This window comes from Peromyscus maniculatus, chromosome 1, assembly GCF_049852395.1.
Source record: "Peromyscus maniculatus bairdii isolate BWxNUB_F1_BW_parent chromosome 1, HU_Pman_BW_mat_3.1, whole genome shotgun sequence".
NCBI classification, from domain to species: domain Eukaryota; kingdom Metazoa; phylum Chordata; class Mammalia; order Rodentia; family Cricetidae; genus Peromyscus; species Peromyscus maniculatus.
In genome coordinates, this window is record NC_134852.1 from 117,983,720 (window position 1) to 118,002,569 (window position 18,850).

An 18,850-nucleotide genomic window follows, 5' to 3' on the forward strand; every position below is an offset into this window, starting at 1 on the left:
CAAGGCAGCACAAAGGTGAGGGAGTGGCTAGGTCCCAGTGAATGGGAGTCCATCTGAGTTACTAGCTAGAAGAAGATCAAGGGACACCAACAAAGACTACTTACTGGTTAGCTGCCCAGGTAACTGATATTTACCAAGTTGTGAGGATAACCTTGAAGGGCGGAAGTGGGAAGGTCAGTCAAAATGGTGTAATTGAGAAACAAATTTCTGGAAGCACTTCTTTCTCTCTCTCTCTCTCTCTCTCTCTCTCTCTCTCTCTCTCTCTCTCTCTCTCTCTCTGTATGTATATTTCTGTTTCTGTCTCTACTTTTCTCTGTATCTCTGTCTCTCTCTAGCTCTCTCTGTGTATGTGTGTGTGTGTGTTTGTGTGTGTGTTTCTCTGTCTCTGCGTGCGTGCGTGCGTGCGTGCGTGCGTGCGTGCGTGCGTGCGTGCGTGCGTGTGTCTGTCTCTCTCTCTTACAGGGGTTGGGGAGGCCTACAGGGTAGCCCAATCTGGGTTCCCCCTTCACTCAGCCTCTGAGTGCTAGGGTTACAGATGTCAACACACCCAGCTTTCTGTGATACAAAATAGTTCCTGAAAGTGAGAGAACCTGCAGAGAGGGAGAGGGAGAGGGAGAGAAAGCGCATGCGCACATACACAAGCATGTTTGCTCCCACTAAGATAGGGATTTAAGAGAGATGAAGGAGGTGATAGTGGAAAATGCTGAAATAAAAAGAATGTAAATCAAGTGAGTGGTGGTGGGGTTTTTTGTGTTGGTAGATAGGAGGAGAGGTTATTTGGCAAGAGGACATTGTGGAGTCTAAAGCTTAGAGGGACAGGAAAGATTTGGAACAGTCACTGAGAGAACAAACCAGGGATGTGTAAGGTTTTACCAGGCACTATTGGCAGATAAGCTGTATTCAGATATGGTGAATTTGTATTGAGACCGATGAGCACGATTAAATGACTTTCAGTAGCAATGCTCAGGTCATCAGGAGTGGAAGCAAATACAAACAGATTTGGCTCCATCTGGGCCCTGGTAAACAAAGGCCATCAGGTCTGGGGTAGGGGACATTGGGGGAAGGAGTTTTCTGGTGTAGATATAAATACAAATGAAACGACAAACCTCCACGTACAGAGTGGCCAGGGAGACAAATATTGTTAAAGAAAGTTGATAGACCAGGAAAACAGGGAGTTACTAAGTAACCAGTGGACACAGAAGAAGAAATTCTAGGTTGAGGGAGCAAGAGGGATAGTTGAAAAAGGTCAGACAAGAGAACTTAAGAGGTGAATACTTTGGAGACAAAGCAAACACATTCTGGGTGCAGATGAGGACCTAGTTGTGACCCTACCGGTGAGAAGCAAAGCTCTCAGTGGCTGAGGTCAGTGTGAAGCTGAACAGAAGGCCTGCAAGCAGATAGAGGACAGAACGATCATTCACCAGGATTCAGAACGGAACGGTCATTTACAAGGATGCTGAAGTTCCTGAGAAGACGCACATCACCTAATGTACGTAGAAAAGCCATTGATCAAAAGACAAATGCCTGGGGGGAGTGGAAACTGCTTTGCTTCTGGGTATTTGGGAGAATGTGCTGTAGCTGAACAGTGCTGCCTTGGGATAAATGTGGACGATTGATGGGAACACGCAATGGTCTGGAGGCAGGCCTGGGATGGGAGCTGTTCTGTAAGTGGGGTTGGTGGGATCAGAGTGTTCTTCATCTGAGATGACAGGGGAGAGGGAAGCATACATTGTCAGATGCAACTGCTGTTCGTGTTGGAGGTGGAAAGGCAACATTGAGGTTAAGTTATGCACTTTAGAGAACCTGGTTCCTAATAGTGACCAGGGACCTCACTGGGTCTTGAGACAGGGAAACTGAGCTGGGTTGGCTTAAACTTGTTGAAGCTTGACTTTTTTTCCCCCCAACAACAGTCATCATTAAAATTCTATTTTCTGGGTTTTTTTTTTGTCTTTTTTATTAGTCTATATTAATTGTATGTGATAAGTCTCATGACATCTTTACACATGTATTTAATGTAATTTGATCATATTCCACCCATTACCCTCTCTTGTCCCACTTCTGATCCCTTTCCTAACAACTTGTGCTTTCATATCTCTTTTTATGATCCAATAAGTTTTTCAAAAACTTTTAATACAGGTATAAACTGTAGTCCAATGGACCTCCCCCATATCTGGTGCCCTCCCTTCCCCTATCCCTGTCCCTTCTATAAATCCCCTTTCTTCCTCCACACAGTTTCAGTTGTACTTTACATCATGTGCACATACAACTTTATGTAGCTATGTAAAACCTAGGTTCCAAACTGAGAGACAAAATGTCTATTTCTGTGACTGATCTAATTGTTTAGTATGATTATTTCCAGTTCTAACAAGTGACATTAACTTTGTTCTTTATGGCTGAAAAAACTTTGCATTGCATGTATGTACACATTTTCTTTATACATTCGTCAGTCAGTGGACACCTAATTTGGGTCTATGACACAGCTGTTGTGAACATTGCTGCAGTGAACACAGATGTGAGAGGATCTCGGTGATGTGTTGACTTGAAGGCTGGCTTTTTTGAGTTCATGGACTAGACTAGTAATGTTCATGGCGAGGATAAGGCAGGAATATCAACAAAAGGCTTGAAAGTGGTAGAAGCACTAGGGAGCCAGTAAAGCTTTGTTATCAGCGAATTGTAATCAATTAAACAACCTCAGGTTTCAGATTAAAATTTGAGCGTGTCCAGCCCCAAATGTACATTTGGAATGTTAGCATGACCAATTTAAACACCAGCGTAACTAATGAGGATGGCTATTGGAACTAATTACAGCACTGTCCTCATCAGCTGCAACATTGGTGTGACTAATTACAACCTGGGAGTTTAAATGACTAGGAGGGCTTTGACAGTGATGAGAGCACAGAAGACTTAGATACATTGTAAGGCTTTTTAAAAGTTCACCAAAGCAATGTCTGGAATGCTGATCCCTGGACAGAAGTGTGTGGTTATCATCTTAAGATCATCCAGCATCCCACAGGGATTGTGCTTTCAATTGTCATGTTTCTAAATGTTGGCCTACGGGTTAGGTGTTTAAAAACAAATGAAGTCTTACAGAAGACTCCTTTTTTCTTAGATCTCAGCACACCAGAGAAATTGTCCTTATGGATTTTACTTTGTGGAATTATGTTTTTGTCCCTTTGCATAGGCAGCTCAGAAACTTGTGTATCCACATGTTGTGGGTCACCCCCAGCTGTTTGTAGTAACTTACCAGTTTTCTACTAGCTGTGTGTCTTCAGTGTCTCCTATTATCTTACCTACTTTTAATTTTTATGTTTTTTTTCTTTTGGTGTGGGCATGTACAGTGGGTGTGTGTATGAGTATGTGTGTGTGTACATGTGCACCATGACATATATCTGGAGGTCATAGGAAAACCTCAGATGTTATTTCATGCCTTCCACCTTCTCTGAGACAGCTAGCATGCCTTGTGTGTATCAGGCCAGGTTTGTGTAAGCATCTGTGGACTCTTCTGTGTCTGCATCCCATTTTGCCAGAATAGAATTGGCATTATAGTCCTTTGCTGCTGTGTCCAGCTCACTCCTACATAGGTTCTACAGATGTGAACTCAAGTCCCCACTCTCGAATGGCAAGTCCTTTATCCATTGAGCCATTTTGCTAGCCTTGATATATTTTTCACTGTAAATATATGTTTTGCAGACTGCCTAAAATTAGTTTTAGAATAAGGCATGCAGATGTGAGGATAGAGAGATTAAGAGAATGAAGTGTAGAAAAAGATGGAGATAGGAAGAGGGAAGAGGATGTAGAAGAGAATAAATGATAAGAAGAGAGGATTATGAACATCATATAAACTTCACATACTCAAGGCCAAGAGAAATCATCATTTTGGTGTGTCCTGCCACCCAGGGAAGAACTGCTTAAGATGCTTTACAGCTTGCTCAGCCCCAACAACAGAGTTCTATGTTGTATGTGTTCAGTGAAGCCCTGTCAATCTAAGTGGCCATCTCCTGGGCTCAGTGAATATTTGTTAACTGCCTTTTTCAACATTTTGTTATTTCTCTTTAAATTCTTTGACTCACAGCCCACACCTTCCACCCCAACTTAGAAAACAGGATGATAAATACAACAGAAATGAATTCTGAAGTCAAACAGGTGATAGTTTGCAAACTAACTCTGCTTATGATTGGCATTATGTCCATGGTTAGCAGATTTGCTTTCTTTCCCTGGGCCTGTTTTCTCATCTGTAGAATTCAGATACCAGTATTTACTGCCAAGTCCCTGGGGAGGAGTGTGAAGAGGATATGTATAAAAACAGCGAGCAGTCTTTGCTGTAAAGGAAGCACTCAACAAATAATGACCTTGGACATATCTCATCTGACTGATTCCTCATGGCCAAGTATCCCAGGGTTTTAAATGCTTTAGTGCTCCTGCTTCTGCCCTGTCATCCAGCCTCAAGTCCGGCTGACCAGGAGGAGCCTGTTGCCTTGGCCCAGGACTCAGAAGGGCTTTTCGTTATCCAGTCCAGTTAGTTTGTAGCCCAGATTTGTCAGGGATTGGTGACCTTCAGGGGGAGGTTAGGAAAGCGTCTGTCAAACTCCTCTGATTCATGATGGCAGGACAGTTTGAGACCAAGAAATCAGAGACCATCATTCTGTGTGCCAAAGTTGGGTTGGCTGAGATGACACACAGTGTTCAGACCATGCACGAGGTTGTTTCTTTCCAGATGCTCTTTTGGTTTCCTTGTAGGTCCTCAGTGCTAGAACCTGTGCGGACAAAGTCGACCATGAGCCAGGATTTTTGGCTATCATGACATCGCCATTTGCTGATGCAAAACCGTATTGCCTTGTACCACTGGAAGTATTTCTGGTCCTTAATAGTGCTTCAGCACTGTCTTGCCTATATCCTCTGTTGTTTCCTCTTCTTTATGTTTAATAAATGTGTGTATGTGTTTATGGCAGGCTTGGTGTCCAGGAGCTGGGGTATTTAATTGTCAGCCACTGTTCTAGTAACAGCAGGACTAAAAATAATGTACCTGGTCTTTCCATAATCAGTAGAGAATAAATTTATCTATATCCTATAATAGCCAGTTGTAATTTTGGTATAGTTCAGGAAAGACCCGACTAACAGAACCACTCATCAGGAATCCACTCTGTACTCTGACTTCTCTCTAGATTCATTATGATGATGTCTTATGTTGACATTTGTAGAAAACTAGACTGATCTTTGATTGTACCCAGGAGCTGGTCTAGAAATTTCTATTTTCAAAAACTGTTGTCAACATGAATTCATATTCATTTGTTCTGATTGAGAAGGCTTGCTGCTTCGCCTTGAAAACAGAGCTGGGAAATGTTCATCCTTTGAAAGTGCCCATTCATTTTCTCTGAAAATAATTAATAATGGTTACTATGGAGAAATATGTTTTTTGAGAAATGTCTTTCAAAGCATACTGGGTGATGTCAGGGGTTGTGCTGTCCCCAAGTGACCTTGGGTCGCCAAACCGCTCCTGATAGACCCATGGCTGCTATACAGTAGTTCTTACTCCAGGCTGTATAAGACACAGTGTAGATGTTGCCTCATGTGCTATGGATGGAGCTGCAGCTGACCTTGTGGCCATGGTGGCTTATGATGCTGAGATCCATTTTTGCTTACAGGAGCTGCTAAGTCGCACATCTTTGGAGACCCAGAAGCTGGATCTGATGACTGAGGTGTCTGAGCTGAAGCTTAAGCTGGTTGGTATGGAGAAAGAACAGAAAGAACAAGAGGAAAAACAGAGAAAAGCAGAGGTGAGTGTGATGCATCACATCAGGGTGGGGTAGGGGTGGGCCCTGTATTGTACTAGACTCCTAGGCCATCTGGCCGACTGCAGTCCCAGCAGCTGCTGGGTACCAGGAATATTCATGGACTAGAGACACAATGATCTGTTTAATACCAAGTTATCAGGTTTTGCTGTCGCTGCACATTTCAGCAATGCCCAAACCACTCAGTTTTGGCTTTGGGGCTCTCTCCTCAAACTGCTGACAGGGATGGAAAGGGAAGCAGTCGAAAGGGAAGGATCAGGCACATGTGGAGGGACACAAGACATCTTTTGTGAAAACTAAGGTAATGACAACAACGGGAAGGAAGCTAGCCTCCCAGCAGGCCTGGGACAGTTTCAGATACACATTTCATTGCCTACACCCCCAAGTTTGTGGGCTTTTTTTCTCTTGCTGGGGTGGGTGGGTGAGCCCACATGCAGGCCATCTCTGAAAGAAGGTTTGCTTGTTTTGTTTTGTTCTTCAGACCGCATATATCATTGGTCAGAATATGCCAGAGTCTATTTTGGATAGAGTTCAGAGAATTTTAGGCCCAGAACACCTTCTTTACAGGAGCAGCATGTTTTAACTTTCACCTCCGTGTTCTGTGTTCACACCTGGCATTGTGACACATGGAAGAAGGGTAGTTTGAAGTTTAGGGAAACTTTGGCTTCTTTACTGCTCTACTCAGTAGCCCTCTGGACTTCAACAAACTAGTTATATAATTTGTATGAACTTCAATTTCTTTATTTATAAAAATGGATAATCAATGTGTTCAAGACCAATTAAATCACAGATGTGGAGTGCTATCAATAATGAATGTGTTCAAGACCAATTAAATCACAGATGTGGAGTGCTATCAATAATGAATGTGTTCAAGACCAATTAAATCACAGATGTGGAGTGCTATCATGGTATTTGGCATTTTTGTAAACACTTGGTTTCTATTTAGTCCCCTCTGTTTAGCTCTCTCAAAAGTCAAAAGATGGAAATTGGTCCTGATAAGTGCTAACATTATTTATACTGACATCTGCCATGTTTTTCTGGGTTGATAACAGAGCTTGGGCCACTTCTAATATGCCAGGAGACATTCCTCGAATTGCTTTTGAGAACATGTTTCTTAGTAAGATGGGTGGTGGTCAAAGAATGAGATCTGTAGTGAGCTATGGACAGGAGCTCCTGATAAGAGTGCCAGTTATTGGAGCTCATCTCTGGCTTTGAGTCATGCTTGGATATTCCCTAGCTTTGAGTTCCTGGCTGTTAATTTAACTAACTCCTGGATCTCTAGTTATTCTTGCTTATTTATTTCTATAAGATGGTGGTGATGCTTGCTATTTCCTTAGTCATTCTGAGGATTTAAGGAGAACTTGTGTATGTAGCCCTTAGCATAGTGTGGGTCATGTAGTAGTAGCCAGCTTTTATGATTCCTTACTGACAATGTTATTCACACTGACCATGGAAAGGTGGACTATGACACATTAGTCACATGCTGCAAAGTTCACCTAGACTGAAAGCTGACCTGTGTGGACTGCTTCTTCATTGTTTGTAGAGAAACAGTCAACTCTCCTGGGTTAGTCATTTTGTCAGTGCTCTAGGGTTTGTGATATATGTGAGCATGCATTAGGTGCTTAGAGGCAGAATTCAGGGAGCTCTGTGAGGGGTGTAAATTGTCAGAGACATAATTTAAAGCCATTAATGGAAAAAAGGGGGGGGGTTGGGAGAGGAGAGAAAGGAGTTGTTAGAAGACACATCTTGAAAAGTCTAGGGTTAGAGCACAGCATGATTAGAGCCACACAATCTCACCGTGCCTCTAAAAGCCCATTTTAGGGCAGTCCTTGATTCTCTGTTTGCTTTATTCTCAGGGAGGCTGACCCCTTCATGGTAAAGATAGCCATCAGTAGCTCTAGACTGACATCTACAGATACTCTTTCTTAATGGTTGCAGCAAAAGCTGTAGGGTCATTATGGGTCTCATGCTTGACTGGGCCTGGCACTCGGGTTGACACCACTTGGAGTATGTGGAAGTGAGAGTCAGTTCATCTGTGAAGAAAATGCAGGGCTAGTGTGGAGCCAGGTAACTCAGTTCCTTTTTGGAAATTCAGGGAGGAGGTGAATGCTCCCTTCTGTGATATGTGCACTAAAGCAGTTACTTCCCTGTTTGCTTGCTTGCTTCTCTGTAGGATGGTTTTTAAATCCGAGTTTGAGGTTGTTTTTCATCAGGGTGTTCACGCATGAGGCAACATAGCTCTCCAGCTCCTGGCCTCCATCCTGCCAAATCACTGCCCTTCCTAGCTGCCAGTACAAATATTAGGTTTCCATGTGGAGGAATTTGGTAGGCTGTTCAAACCTGTGAGAGGCGATGAGCAGCCACATGACCTGAAATGCATTCCTCCTTCTTGTAATTGAGCATACTCTACTGGTCTGCCCAAGACCTCAGCCTCTGTTGGAATCTATCTGGAGCACCAGTGGCTGAATACCATGAGTGCCGCTGAAGCCTTACTGTTGGCATGTGATGGAAATGTTTGAGTGAGCCATTTTGCTAGCTCAGGTCACTTGTGGTTGGAATTGCATGAATAAAGGGAATGCCTCTTCCATTCCTATCCTGCATGGCTTTTACCAGTGAATGCTTGTGTCCAAGACTGATTGTGGTTTAGAAAAGGCAAGATTTTGGTTTTCTTTTTGAGATAGACAGATGGGACATACATTTATGATAGCTTTTGTCACTGTGTTAGACATTTGTTGCTGTGACAAAATCCCTGATGGATGCAAGAAGGGAAGAAAAATTGTTCATTATCATCAACATTATTTTATTATAATTTGGTTTTTGAGTCAGGGTTTCTCTGTATGGCCCTGGCCATCCTAGAACTCACTGTGTGGACCAGGCTAGCCTAGAACTCAGAAATCTGCCTGCTTCTGTCTCCTGAGTGCTGGGATTGAAGGTATGCACCACTACATCTGGCTTATTGTTTATCTTTAACTCATAGTTTATACAATATAGTATGTCATGGTCAGGAAAGCATAGTAAATGGGACTCTATCCTTGGTAGTAGGAGCTCGAGACAAGGCTTGTTACATATCATTAGATCAGGAGACAAGAGAGAGCTCTGATTAAGAACCAGGCTTGGTTCAGTCCTAAGCAACCTGCTTCCTCCAGCTAGACATCACCTCCTAAATATTCCACAGCCTCCTAAGAGGGCACCACCATATAGAGACCAGGTATTTAACTACATGAGTCTGGGGGGCTTCCATATGTAAACTCTAACATTGCTGTGCAAATAAAAATGAAAATAAACTTGAAGAAGATAGATTTATTGACTTCAGTGTTTCAGAAGTTCCAGGCTGGCTTCACTGCAGTGAGGCAGAAGACCATGACAATAGGGACATGTGGCAGAGAAGGTTGTTTAAGCCATAACAGCTAAGAAGTAGAGAGAAACAGGAAGGGGTTGGAGCAAGATACATGCCTCCATTGACATACTTTCTCTAACCTGGCTCCACCTCCTATGACTTCCCAATCTCACCATGAAATCATGAACCTATCAAACCTATCAAGGGTTAATCCATCGATGAAGTCATAGCCCTCATGATCAAATCACTTCCCCCAAAATCACATCAACAAAGCCTTTAACACGTGAGCTTTCCTGAGGCATTTCAAATTCAAGCCATAACACTTCTTTCATGCAGCTTGGCCATTATCCTCAGATTCAGTGTTTCCATGAAAATAGGGCCAATTCTTAACAGAACAGAACACACATGGTTCTAATCATACCCTAAGTCATGTGGCTGCAGTCAGCACCCTGCTGCTTGTCCTTGAGTTGTACAGATGGTTACTGTTGGCCAGTCTGTGAAACCTGGGGGTTTGGAGGTGCTGGTTTCCTGATGACCAGCCTTTCCAAGGATTGGGTCGGTAGTGGTCCATCTGAGATGTGGGTGAATACAGATGTTTGCTTTAGTTTTCCTCATTAGCCTTTTACAGTATTCCCAGGTCATTTCAAGCTACCCAGGTTGAATATTAGATTTACTTGATGGAAAGGCAGGATCGTAGTAGAGTGACTGCCAAGAGAAGGAAGTATCAGAAATGAGATGATGGAACACAAAGAAAGTTTCAGAGGCAAAAGAAAACCTCTTTGTGGTACCCCAGAGCAAAGGCATTTTAAAAGCATATGGTCAGAAGGATCCTCCAGAAGGGAGTCTGAGTCCCTCCACACTAGCGTCGTCGTAGCAGGGCACCCCGTAGGTTTGAGCAGTTGTCAGAGTCTGGCTAAAGGAGAGCAGAGGTCCAGGCTGTGGATTCCAGGAAATGGGGTTATCTCAGTTGACTGAGAACGAGAAATAATTTTCAGGATTTTCTTGCAGAACACACAGTGCCTTACAACACATTGTTTTCTTCCTGTGCCATACTTGAGAGGGAGAAATTTTGATTTCTGAACTAGAGCAACCAGAATGATGGACTTGGACCATAGAACAAGTACAGGGAGTAATGTATCTGCTCAGAGCTGAACTGGCCTGCTGAGGAGAGTTGTTAATATTTTTGTTTTTGTTTTATAAATTTATGTTTTCATGCATATGAAAGAAACTGCTAAAAAAAATCAAAAGTTCATAAGGATGTCTAACCAAAGCTCTCATTAACACCTGTGCTCCAGCCAGCACTCAGGATCCGTGCTATTAGTTTGTTTTGTAGTCTTCCAGAGTTATCTTACACAAGGACAAATGACATGTGGACAGATGGACACACCACATACATGTACATAGACACACCACATGCACATATCCACACCACACGCATATATGCCCACACAGACAAACCATATGCACACAAACACACATACCACATGTGCACACACATACTCTACTTCCTTTATTTTCATACTTTTCTTTTTAAAAAAGGAATGCTCCTACACTTCTTTCCATGGCAAGAATAGTAAACAACAAAACATTCCTCGTTTGTATTTATGTCTGCATATTTTCTAACATCTGACTATACCCTAATGTAGTTAACAAAATTCTTTTTTGATGGAAATTTAAATTGTTTCCAAGTTTTTGCTGTTCCGTATGATGCTGTAGTAAGTAATCTTATACATGTGTGAGACCCTCACAATGGAACAGATGAGCCGGGGCACCTGTACTTGAAATTTTGAAGTATTTCCAAATCTCCCTCTATAGAATATAGAGATTTTACACTCATCAGCAGTGTGTGCGAGGAGAGGGCCAGGCCACTGTTAAACCCAGCATGAAGGAAGAGAGGGAGAAAGAACTAAGGGTACTTGTGAGCAGGTTTGACAGGTAAGAAGGGGTAGGGCAGATGATAATTATGGGAGGTGCTTGGTAGCTGCAGAGAGTGAGAACCCTGAAAAGGGGAGTGGATGTCTGGCGCAGCAGGGTGAGTCTACAAAGTCAGCTGAGATTACAATACACAGTAGCAGTTACAGCCTCATAAATGTCACCTGCACTTCATGATCAGTAGCCCAAGGATGCAGCAGTGTTGCCAAAGACTCTGCCCCATAGGAGAGAAAAAGACCTGGGAAGAGGAGATGGCCAGCCCTGGAGTTAGAGCATTAAGTTTCATTGCCAAGTCTGAGAACTGAGACACAAAAAAACAACCACAGCACGTGGTTAGGGAAATGGCCCAGCAGACCTGGAGTGTACCACATGATCCTGCTGAGGCAGAGGGAGGAAAACAGGTGTGGACCCAACCTACGACCTACATCTGCGAACTGCCTGATGCAGATAAGAACGGAAGTGGAGGGGAGGGAACAGCAGCTGTCTGGATCTCTCAAGTCCACAGCCGAAGCTGATAGGGATCAAACAGGTTTAGTTGTTTTTCTCACTTTTCTCACTCAGAGACTAGGGAACAGAAACTGGGGGAACTGTGACTTGGTTTCAGTTTTGAAGCAAAGGTGAGACTAACACAGTAAAAGTGGGAGTATGAGAGTGAGTGGGCACTGTTAGCCAGAAACTCATGAATCTGAGTGAGGACAAAACTAAGCATAGGCAGAGTACTCTGAAGAGTTGAGTGACGAAGAGGCTGGGAACTCTAGAGAAAAGAGAACTCAATCATCCTGAACTGCTTGTACGATTTCATAATAAGGTAGTTCTGACTGCATCGTCTCTGATGCAGTATCGGTAAGAGGTTGAAGGGCTTAGAGTAGCCAGCCTTGAGGGAAACTAGGTTTCATAGGGACCCGCACAACACATGGAAAGGGCAATTACTAAGGACAAAAGTACACCTGTATGAACCATATGAGGAAGGGCAGACCCCAAACAAAGGACACTGCTGAGAACAATAGCCTTTTAAAAGAAAGGTATGTTTTTAATGAGAGGAAAGAAAAAGTGCGCTTGATTCTTGCAATGCTCGTAACAGGTGCAGAGAATTGGGACCTCAGTCCCCACACTCCATGTTGCCAGTGAGGTTTTTGCTGTTTCTTTCCTCTTTTTTGTGAATTCTGAGAATCAAATTCAGGCCCTTCTGATGGAGCTATCTCCCCAGCCCCAGATGTGACTCAATCTTTTTTTAATATTAACATTTTTTAAAGTTATTGTGTGTGCTAGGAAGCTGACCCTAGACCTTGTGCATACACTTGTTAGGTAGTGCTGTACCACAGAGCTTTAGTCTGTCACTGTGTAAGAAATCAGGAATGAAGTGAGTTCAGGAAATCTGGAAATGAAACATTGTCTTCTTAATTTTAAAACTGGCAGAAAAAGATTAGGTGGGTTCTGTAAAGTTAGAGCCAAGCCTCTGAGGGGTGTGAGAACCTTGAAAACAAAGTAGGAAGTCTTAGGCCAGTGAGGTGAATCAGTGGGTGAGGCTGCCCACTACTAAGCATGAGGATCTGCCTTTGAACCCTGGACCCCAGTCACAAGGAGGAAGGAGAGAACCAACTCCTCTTAAGTTGTCTGCTGGCTTTGATATGTGCATCTTAGCTCACTCCTATACATATACAAACACACAATAACAGATTGTGGTTTTTTTTTTTTTTTTTTTTTTGGTTTTTCGAGACAGGGTTTCTCTGTGTAGCTTTGCGCCTTTCCTGGGACTCACTTGGTAGTCCAGGCTGGCCTCGAACTCACTGTTTTTTTTTTTTTTTTTATATTAAAAAAAGATTGAGTCACATCTGAGGCTGGGGAGATAGCTCCATTAGGAGGGCCTGAATTTGATTCTCAGAATTTACAAACAACAAAAAAAGCCTGGGTGTGGTGGCATGCAGTTGTGATCCCAAGGGGAGACTGAGGCAGGAGAATCCCCAGAGCTCACTGGCCAGCCAGCCTTACCTAATTAGTGAGTTCCAGGTCTGTGAGAAACCTAGCCTAGCCTCAAAAAATGTGGCTGGAAATGTTTCTGTCCTGATAGATCAGAAACACCCACACTCCAGTGCAGTGCTAAAAAAACATTGCTTGGGACATCTTTTGACAAGATAGAGGAATATAGGCTGGATGTTAAAATGAGCCAATTAGCATCTGAATGGAATTAGAGTGGGGGGGTGCATTATTATGTGTAAACATGGTGTGTGCTGTGGAGCTCACCCATATGCAGGTGTTGACATGTTTGGATGTGTGGGTGGGTGTTGGCAGGTGTAGCATGGATGGATGCAGGTGTGGAGGGAATGTGTCTGCGCTGTGTGTCATCTACCTCTGCTGCTGCTTCTGCTTGGAAGAAGGGATCTGCCAAACTCTCTGTACCTCAGCTGTTGACTTAGAAGAATGGCCATCCAGTATTATGCAGAAAGTGATGTCAAACTTCAAGACAGGTCCAAGGATGAACCAGGCCTCAGGGGGAAAAAATGATGCGTATATTTTTCATCAAATCGGGACCTGGCCATGGACTGAGGGCCACCCTCCCCCTCCCCCATTGTGCTTACCCTCTTCAAACTTTCTTTTCTTCTCAGCTACTCTCCCAGGGAGGTCTGCATCTGAAGGTGATTGACTTTGAGTGCTTTTCTCTCCTGTCTCTTCCTTCCCACAGTCAGTTCTGAATGTGATCAGTGAGCTGCAGGAACAGATGTGTAGGCTGCAGATGGACATCCACAGGCAAATTCAAGAGCGCCTGTTACTCACTAGGGACCACCCTGAGGAGGTGGTGGCCGATGACCATGAAGCCAAGCCACAGCCCTGCAGCCAGGACTGTGCCCCTTGGGAGGGGTCACCTGTAGGAACTACACTTAAGTATATCAGAGCATGTGTGTGTGTGTGTGTGTGTGTGTGTGTGTGTGTGTGTGTGTGTGTGTGTGTGTGTGATATCTCACTTGTGGAAGGCTGAAGTTTCTCCTAACCAGAACTGTGTGCAGTGGCTTTGCATGGATATGCTGTTACTTCAGACAGAACTTGGGCTTATACAAGCCTCTGTTGATATGAGGTAGGCTCTGGAACTCTCATCAAGCAGGGTTTTTAACAGGTGAGAATAGCCCTCAGAAGGCCACATTCCCCATCTTCAGGAATAGGATGGAGGTTTGTCACGGGCTCTGAGTGGTGTTGGGCCAAAGGATGAGTCAGGATTTCCTTCTTCCAATGTATGATCCAGACACTTACCTTGGAGTCTTCCTGGACTGGGTGTTTAAATGAAGCTTCATTGTATGATTCTCTTTAATGAAAAAAACAGCATCATGGGAAAAAAATCTTTTCAAATCTATGTTTAGAGACATTTAGCCCTACCCCCACCTCAGAGAATAAACCAAGCATTAGGGTTTTCATTTGTTGTGAACAATTAAGTCATCATCTGCATTTCCAGGAAAAATAATGCCCACATAATAATCACAGTATCATGAGTTTATGACCTTTCAGGCCATATGCCAAAGAAGTCTCAAGAACCCAGAGAGCTGTAGCCTGTGCTTCCTTGATTCCACCACTGTGGGCATGCTTGTCTCTCACAGCAAACTGAGCAGCCCCTAAGACAGGAGCAAAACAGATAAGACTTTTCCTACCTGCTGAGCATTGGAACAGCTTGGGCAGGGCCGACAACATTACTAGAAAATGATTCTGAATCTGTAGCAAGCTCAAATAGGTGACCAAAGGTCTCTAAGCCCAGTGATGAAAATCAAATCCATGGTCACCTTAGGTTGGAGAAGTTTTTTTTCTTTCAAAAGGTATCAAGAATACTCACCCCAGCTGTAAGTCATTTTTCATAAATCATCTTATAAGATTCAAGTGGAAGCAGTGTTACTTCATGGTAGATTATCTCAGAATGCAAAGACACCTAAGCCAATTAAATAATGACTTGAGTATCAGGTATTCATTCGTCAACAGCTATGTGCCAGGACCTGCTGGGTAAGAGGTTCACAAGGACTCCCCAGACGTTACAGAAGAGAACAGAACAAGCCATTAGCAACCCTACAGATAAACCATATAGGAGATCTGTGGGAAACACCAGAGAGTCCTGCAGAGGGGCCTAATGTGATGTGGAGGTCTGGGTAGCTTTGCCTGAGGGGGGTGAAGGATAGGCAAGAGTTTACATGGTGGCCAATTAGAGGGGAGTGTTGTGTGTATTGAGGTGTAAATTGGAAAGAGGAGTTGAAACTTCTCCAGTGTGACATGTTAGAGCTTACCTGGGACAGGACAGGCTGGTCATGAGTTAAAGTTTAGAAGCTTTGAGAGCATGGGAGTGCCACTCAGATCAGTGTGCTAATGCCATTGTTCCTGTGGATATTTAGCAGTCAGTGTTTAACACAGGGCCAAGGTCACAAAGGATAAACCATTTGAAGATACTCAGGCTACCAGTTAATGATCTTTATGCCAGTTCTTCTGATAGTAAATAGTTGTTACCCAAAATGATTGTCCATTAAGTGAATTTTGGTTCAAGAAAATGTTGGCAGAGCACACTGGTAGTACATGTTGTAATCTTCAATGTTTGGAAGGTAAAAACCAACAAAAATAGCATTGCTGAGTGTTACCCCTTTATTGAGGAAATTTTCAATCAGGGGTCTAGATACAGACTTGAGTTCCTGTCCCACTCACAACCAGTACAAATGTGTACTTGTAAGCTTCCATTCAGGAAGCTTCAGTGACTTCCTGTCCACACAGTGTCACCCTGAGTACCCTCATCTGTAGAGCCCGACCCTGCCTTAGCTCCCCAGTCTCATCTTCAGTACATGCCAACATCTAATCTCTGCTCCACCACAAGGGGCTGTCTCACCGTCTGCCTCCTGTCTTGACACCTCTCCGCATGTCTTCCCTGTTTCTTCTTGCTTAACCTCCTTGTTTGAACAGGGCACTCACACTGGCGTCTGTGTTTGGCACTTAGCATTTATTTCCTGAATCTTAATGGTTGTGACGCCTCAGAGGATTACCGCTTTCCTCCTGTGGGTTCCCCACCCTCAGTGCAGAGAGATGCTCCTTGCTTCCTGCCCTTCCCTCTGCACCATCAGGGAAGTTGTCTCCATTCAGCATCTCTGCTCTTCCCACTCACAAGCTTGACCTGTCGGCTTGTGACACACCTGTGCGTGAGCTGGGCATGGGGGTTCAGGTGTCAGAGAATGAAACGACAGAACCTAAGAATAAGAGGGTAATTTTGAGTTTTAGTCTGGAAAGGTAGCTCAGTGGGTAAAATGATGAGCATGAGGATCTGAGTTACATCCCCATAACCAATGTTCAAACAAACAAACACACACATATACAAACGCATGCAATCCTGCCACTTGGGGGTGGGGAGTAGAGACAGGTGGATCCTGGGGCTAAGAGACCTGTTCTTTAAAAAAAAAAAAAAGATGATGGCTGAGGAATATACCTAAGGTTGTCCTCTGGCCTACACATGTTTGAACACACAAATACACATGCACACATACACATGTACACCCACAGCAATTTCTTCTCTCTTATGTCTGGAACTCCCTGGCTTTCATTTTTAAATGGCTGCATGGCATTTTCTGGACCATGTTTAAAGTTCAAAGCTGTAGTCATGGAGCCTGCATGAGTTTTATCCAGTTTGGAGTCTTGATCTGTCATGCTCTTTACCTGTCACAGCTCTGTCATTCTCCTTCTCTCCAGGAGTTACTGCAAGAGCTCAAGCACCTCAAAATCAAAGTGGAGGAGCTGGAGAATGAACGGAACCAGTATGAGTGGGAGCTGAAGGCCACTAAGGTAAAAGGCAGTATGAGGCACCTGAGGAGGGGGGAGAGTGGGGGCTCTGATGGAAGGGGTTCACTCTTGGGGTTCCCTACAGCAGGAAGTGTGGAAATGCAAACCAACCCACACAGTGCCCACTGTGCAGGCAGATCTGATATAGAAAGGCTCCCCTGAGAGCCTGGCAACCTGAAGGGAGAGCTGCTCAGGTACCCCAGCCATGTCTTCTTCCTCTGGCAGCGTCCTGCTGCCCCTTGCTGCTTAGCCAAGGTTGCCCACTCCTAGGTGAGTGAGTGAGTGGGCTGTCAGATAAGTGATAGCCGCAGGTGACAAATCCTAACAGAATGAGGGAGGGTGAGTAACAGTGTTTTGTTGGGGACATCATCTGAAACTCATCAGTCAGTTTTCTAAAAAAAAAAATTGTCATGGTCGTCATCATCATCATCATCATCGTCATCATAATCGTGCTTTAGCTTTAGAAATGAATGCATTCCTAAAATGATAAAGCCTTTGGTTTATTTTTTCAGTCAAAGCATTTTACTGAATTGGGGAGCTTACTGTGTAAAGGACACCAAGAATAAATTCTTTAGTGATAACTTTTTCTCTTTCTTGTTTAGTTCTTCCTAGTTGAACTGCAGGGGTTAAAAGTAGTGGGTTACCTGGATACGGTGGAATACTTGTCATCTTAGCACTCAGGGGATCAGGAGGATCACTTGGAGTTTGAGGCTATCTTGGACTACATAGCAGGTTCCTGGCCAGCCTGGCCTACATAGCATGTTTCTGTCTCAGGAAAGAACAGCAACAGCAAAAAGAAACAAACACACATAAAATTGATTTAGTTATTTTTGCTTGCATATTATATCTTTAAAATGCCAAATTAGTTATCAAATGAACATTAGGAAAAATCACATTAAAATATAATTATGCTATTTTTAGAGTGGGGCGGCAGGGGAGGAAGTGAGCATGCATGTATGTGGTTTGGCTACCTGTGGAGGTCAGGATGACTTGGGGAGTGAGTTCTCTTGGATTGTTAAATATGGGTGGCAAAAGCATTTACGTGCTGATTTGTCTTGCCACCCTGGGAATCTGTTGTTTGAAAAATATATTATACATTTCAAAATGAATAGAAGAGCATAAAAACTCTCAACTCACAGAAATGACTGTTGGAGCAGATGGGTGTTCATATCACCCTGATTTGCTCACTATGCATTGTGTGCCTGTATCACATTGTACTGTGTCCTCTGGGAAGGGACAGAGAGTATGATTCAATAAAAAAAAAGGGCTTCATGTGGGCATTAGGAAGAAGAAGGAAACTCTCTAACCATCCTGGATAGAGTTTCTGCTGGAGGAAGCCTGGGCTACTGCCCCTTAAGAAGAAATGCATCTGCTTTTCTCTATGTTCTGTAGAACCATCCACAGGTGACACTCGGTGATGCATGTGGGCATTTTAGTGTTCAGTTGGTGTTCGAGATTTAAAAACAATACTTTTGAGGGTGGAGAAAATGGTTCACTTTGGTCAACAAAATGCTTGTGAAGCAAGCCTGAGAACCCAAAATCAGTCTTAATACCATGTAAAAATTCAGGTGTGGTGACTCTCATAACAGTGACCCCATCCTTGGGGGTCACTGGCTAGCCAGCCTAGTCTAATTGGTGAGCCTCAGATCCTAGTGGGGTATTCTTTCAAAGAAGGTGACATCTCCTGAGGAACAACCAAACCTCTAGTGCACATGCACTCTTTCATACACACACACACACACACACACACACACACACACCTTTGTTTAGAATTATTGTGAGTTTGTCTATATCTTTGCTTTTCCTAAAGTTAATTGTTAATTATTAAAAGTAATGCTCATTGTAAAAAAATTTCAAACCATAAAATAGAAATTAAAGGAGGGCTGTGTGTGATGATACACACCTTTAATCTCAGCACTCAGGAGTCAGAAGCAGGCAGATCTCTGTGAATTTGAAACCAGCCTGGTCCTCAGAGTAAGTTCCAGGCCATCCAGAGCTACATAGTGAG

At 43.5% G+C, this 18,850-nt stretch overlaps 1 protein-coding gene across 1 annotated transcript in view; it reads left to right on the plus strand.

The window, feature by feature from the left end:
- Ppfibp2 (PPFIB scaffold protein 2) overlaps positions 1-18,850 on the plus strand; it is a 153,902-nt gene that overhangs the window by 98,735 nt on the left and 36,317 nt on the right. Inside the window, 2 exon segments of the mRNA XM_076549819.1 lie at positions 5,643-5,774; positions 16,753-16,845. Coding sequence (XP_076405934.1) covers positions 5,643-5,774; positions 16,753-16,845 — 225 coding nt within the window.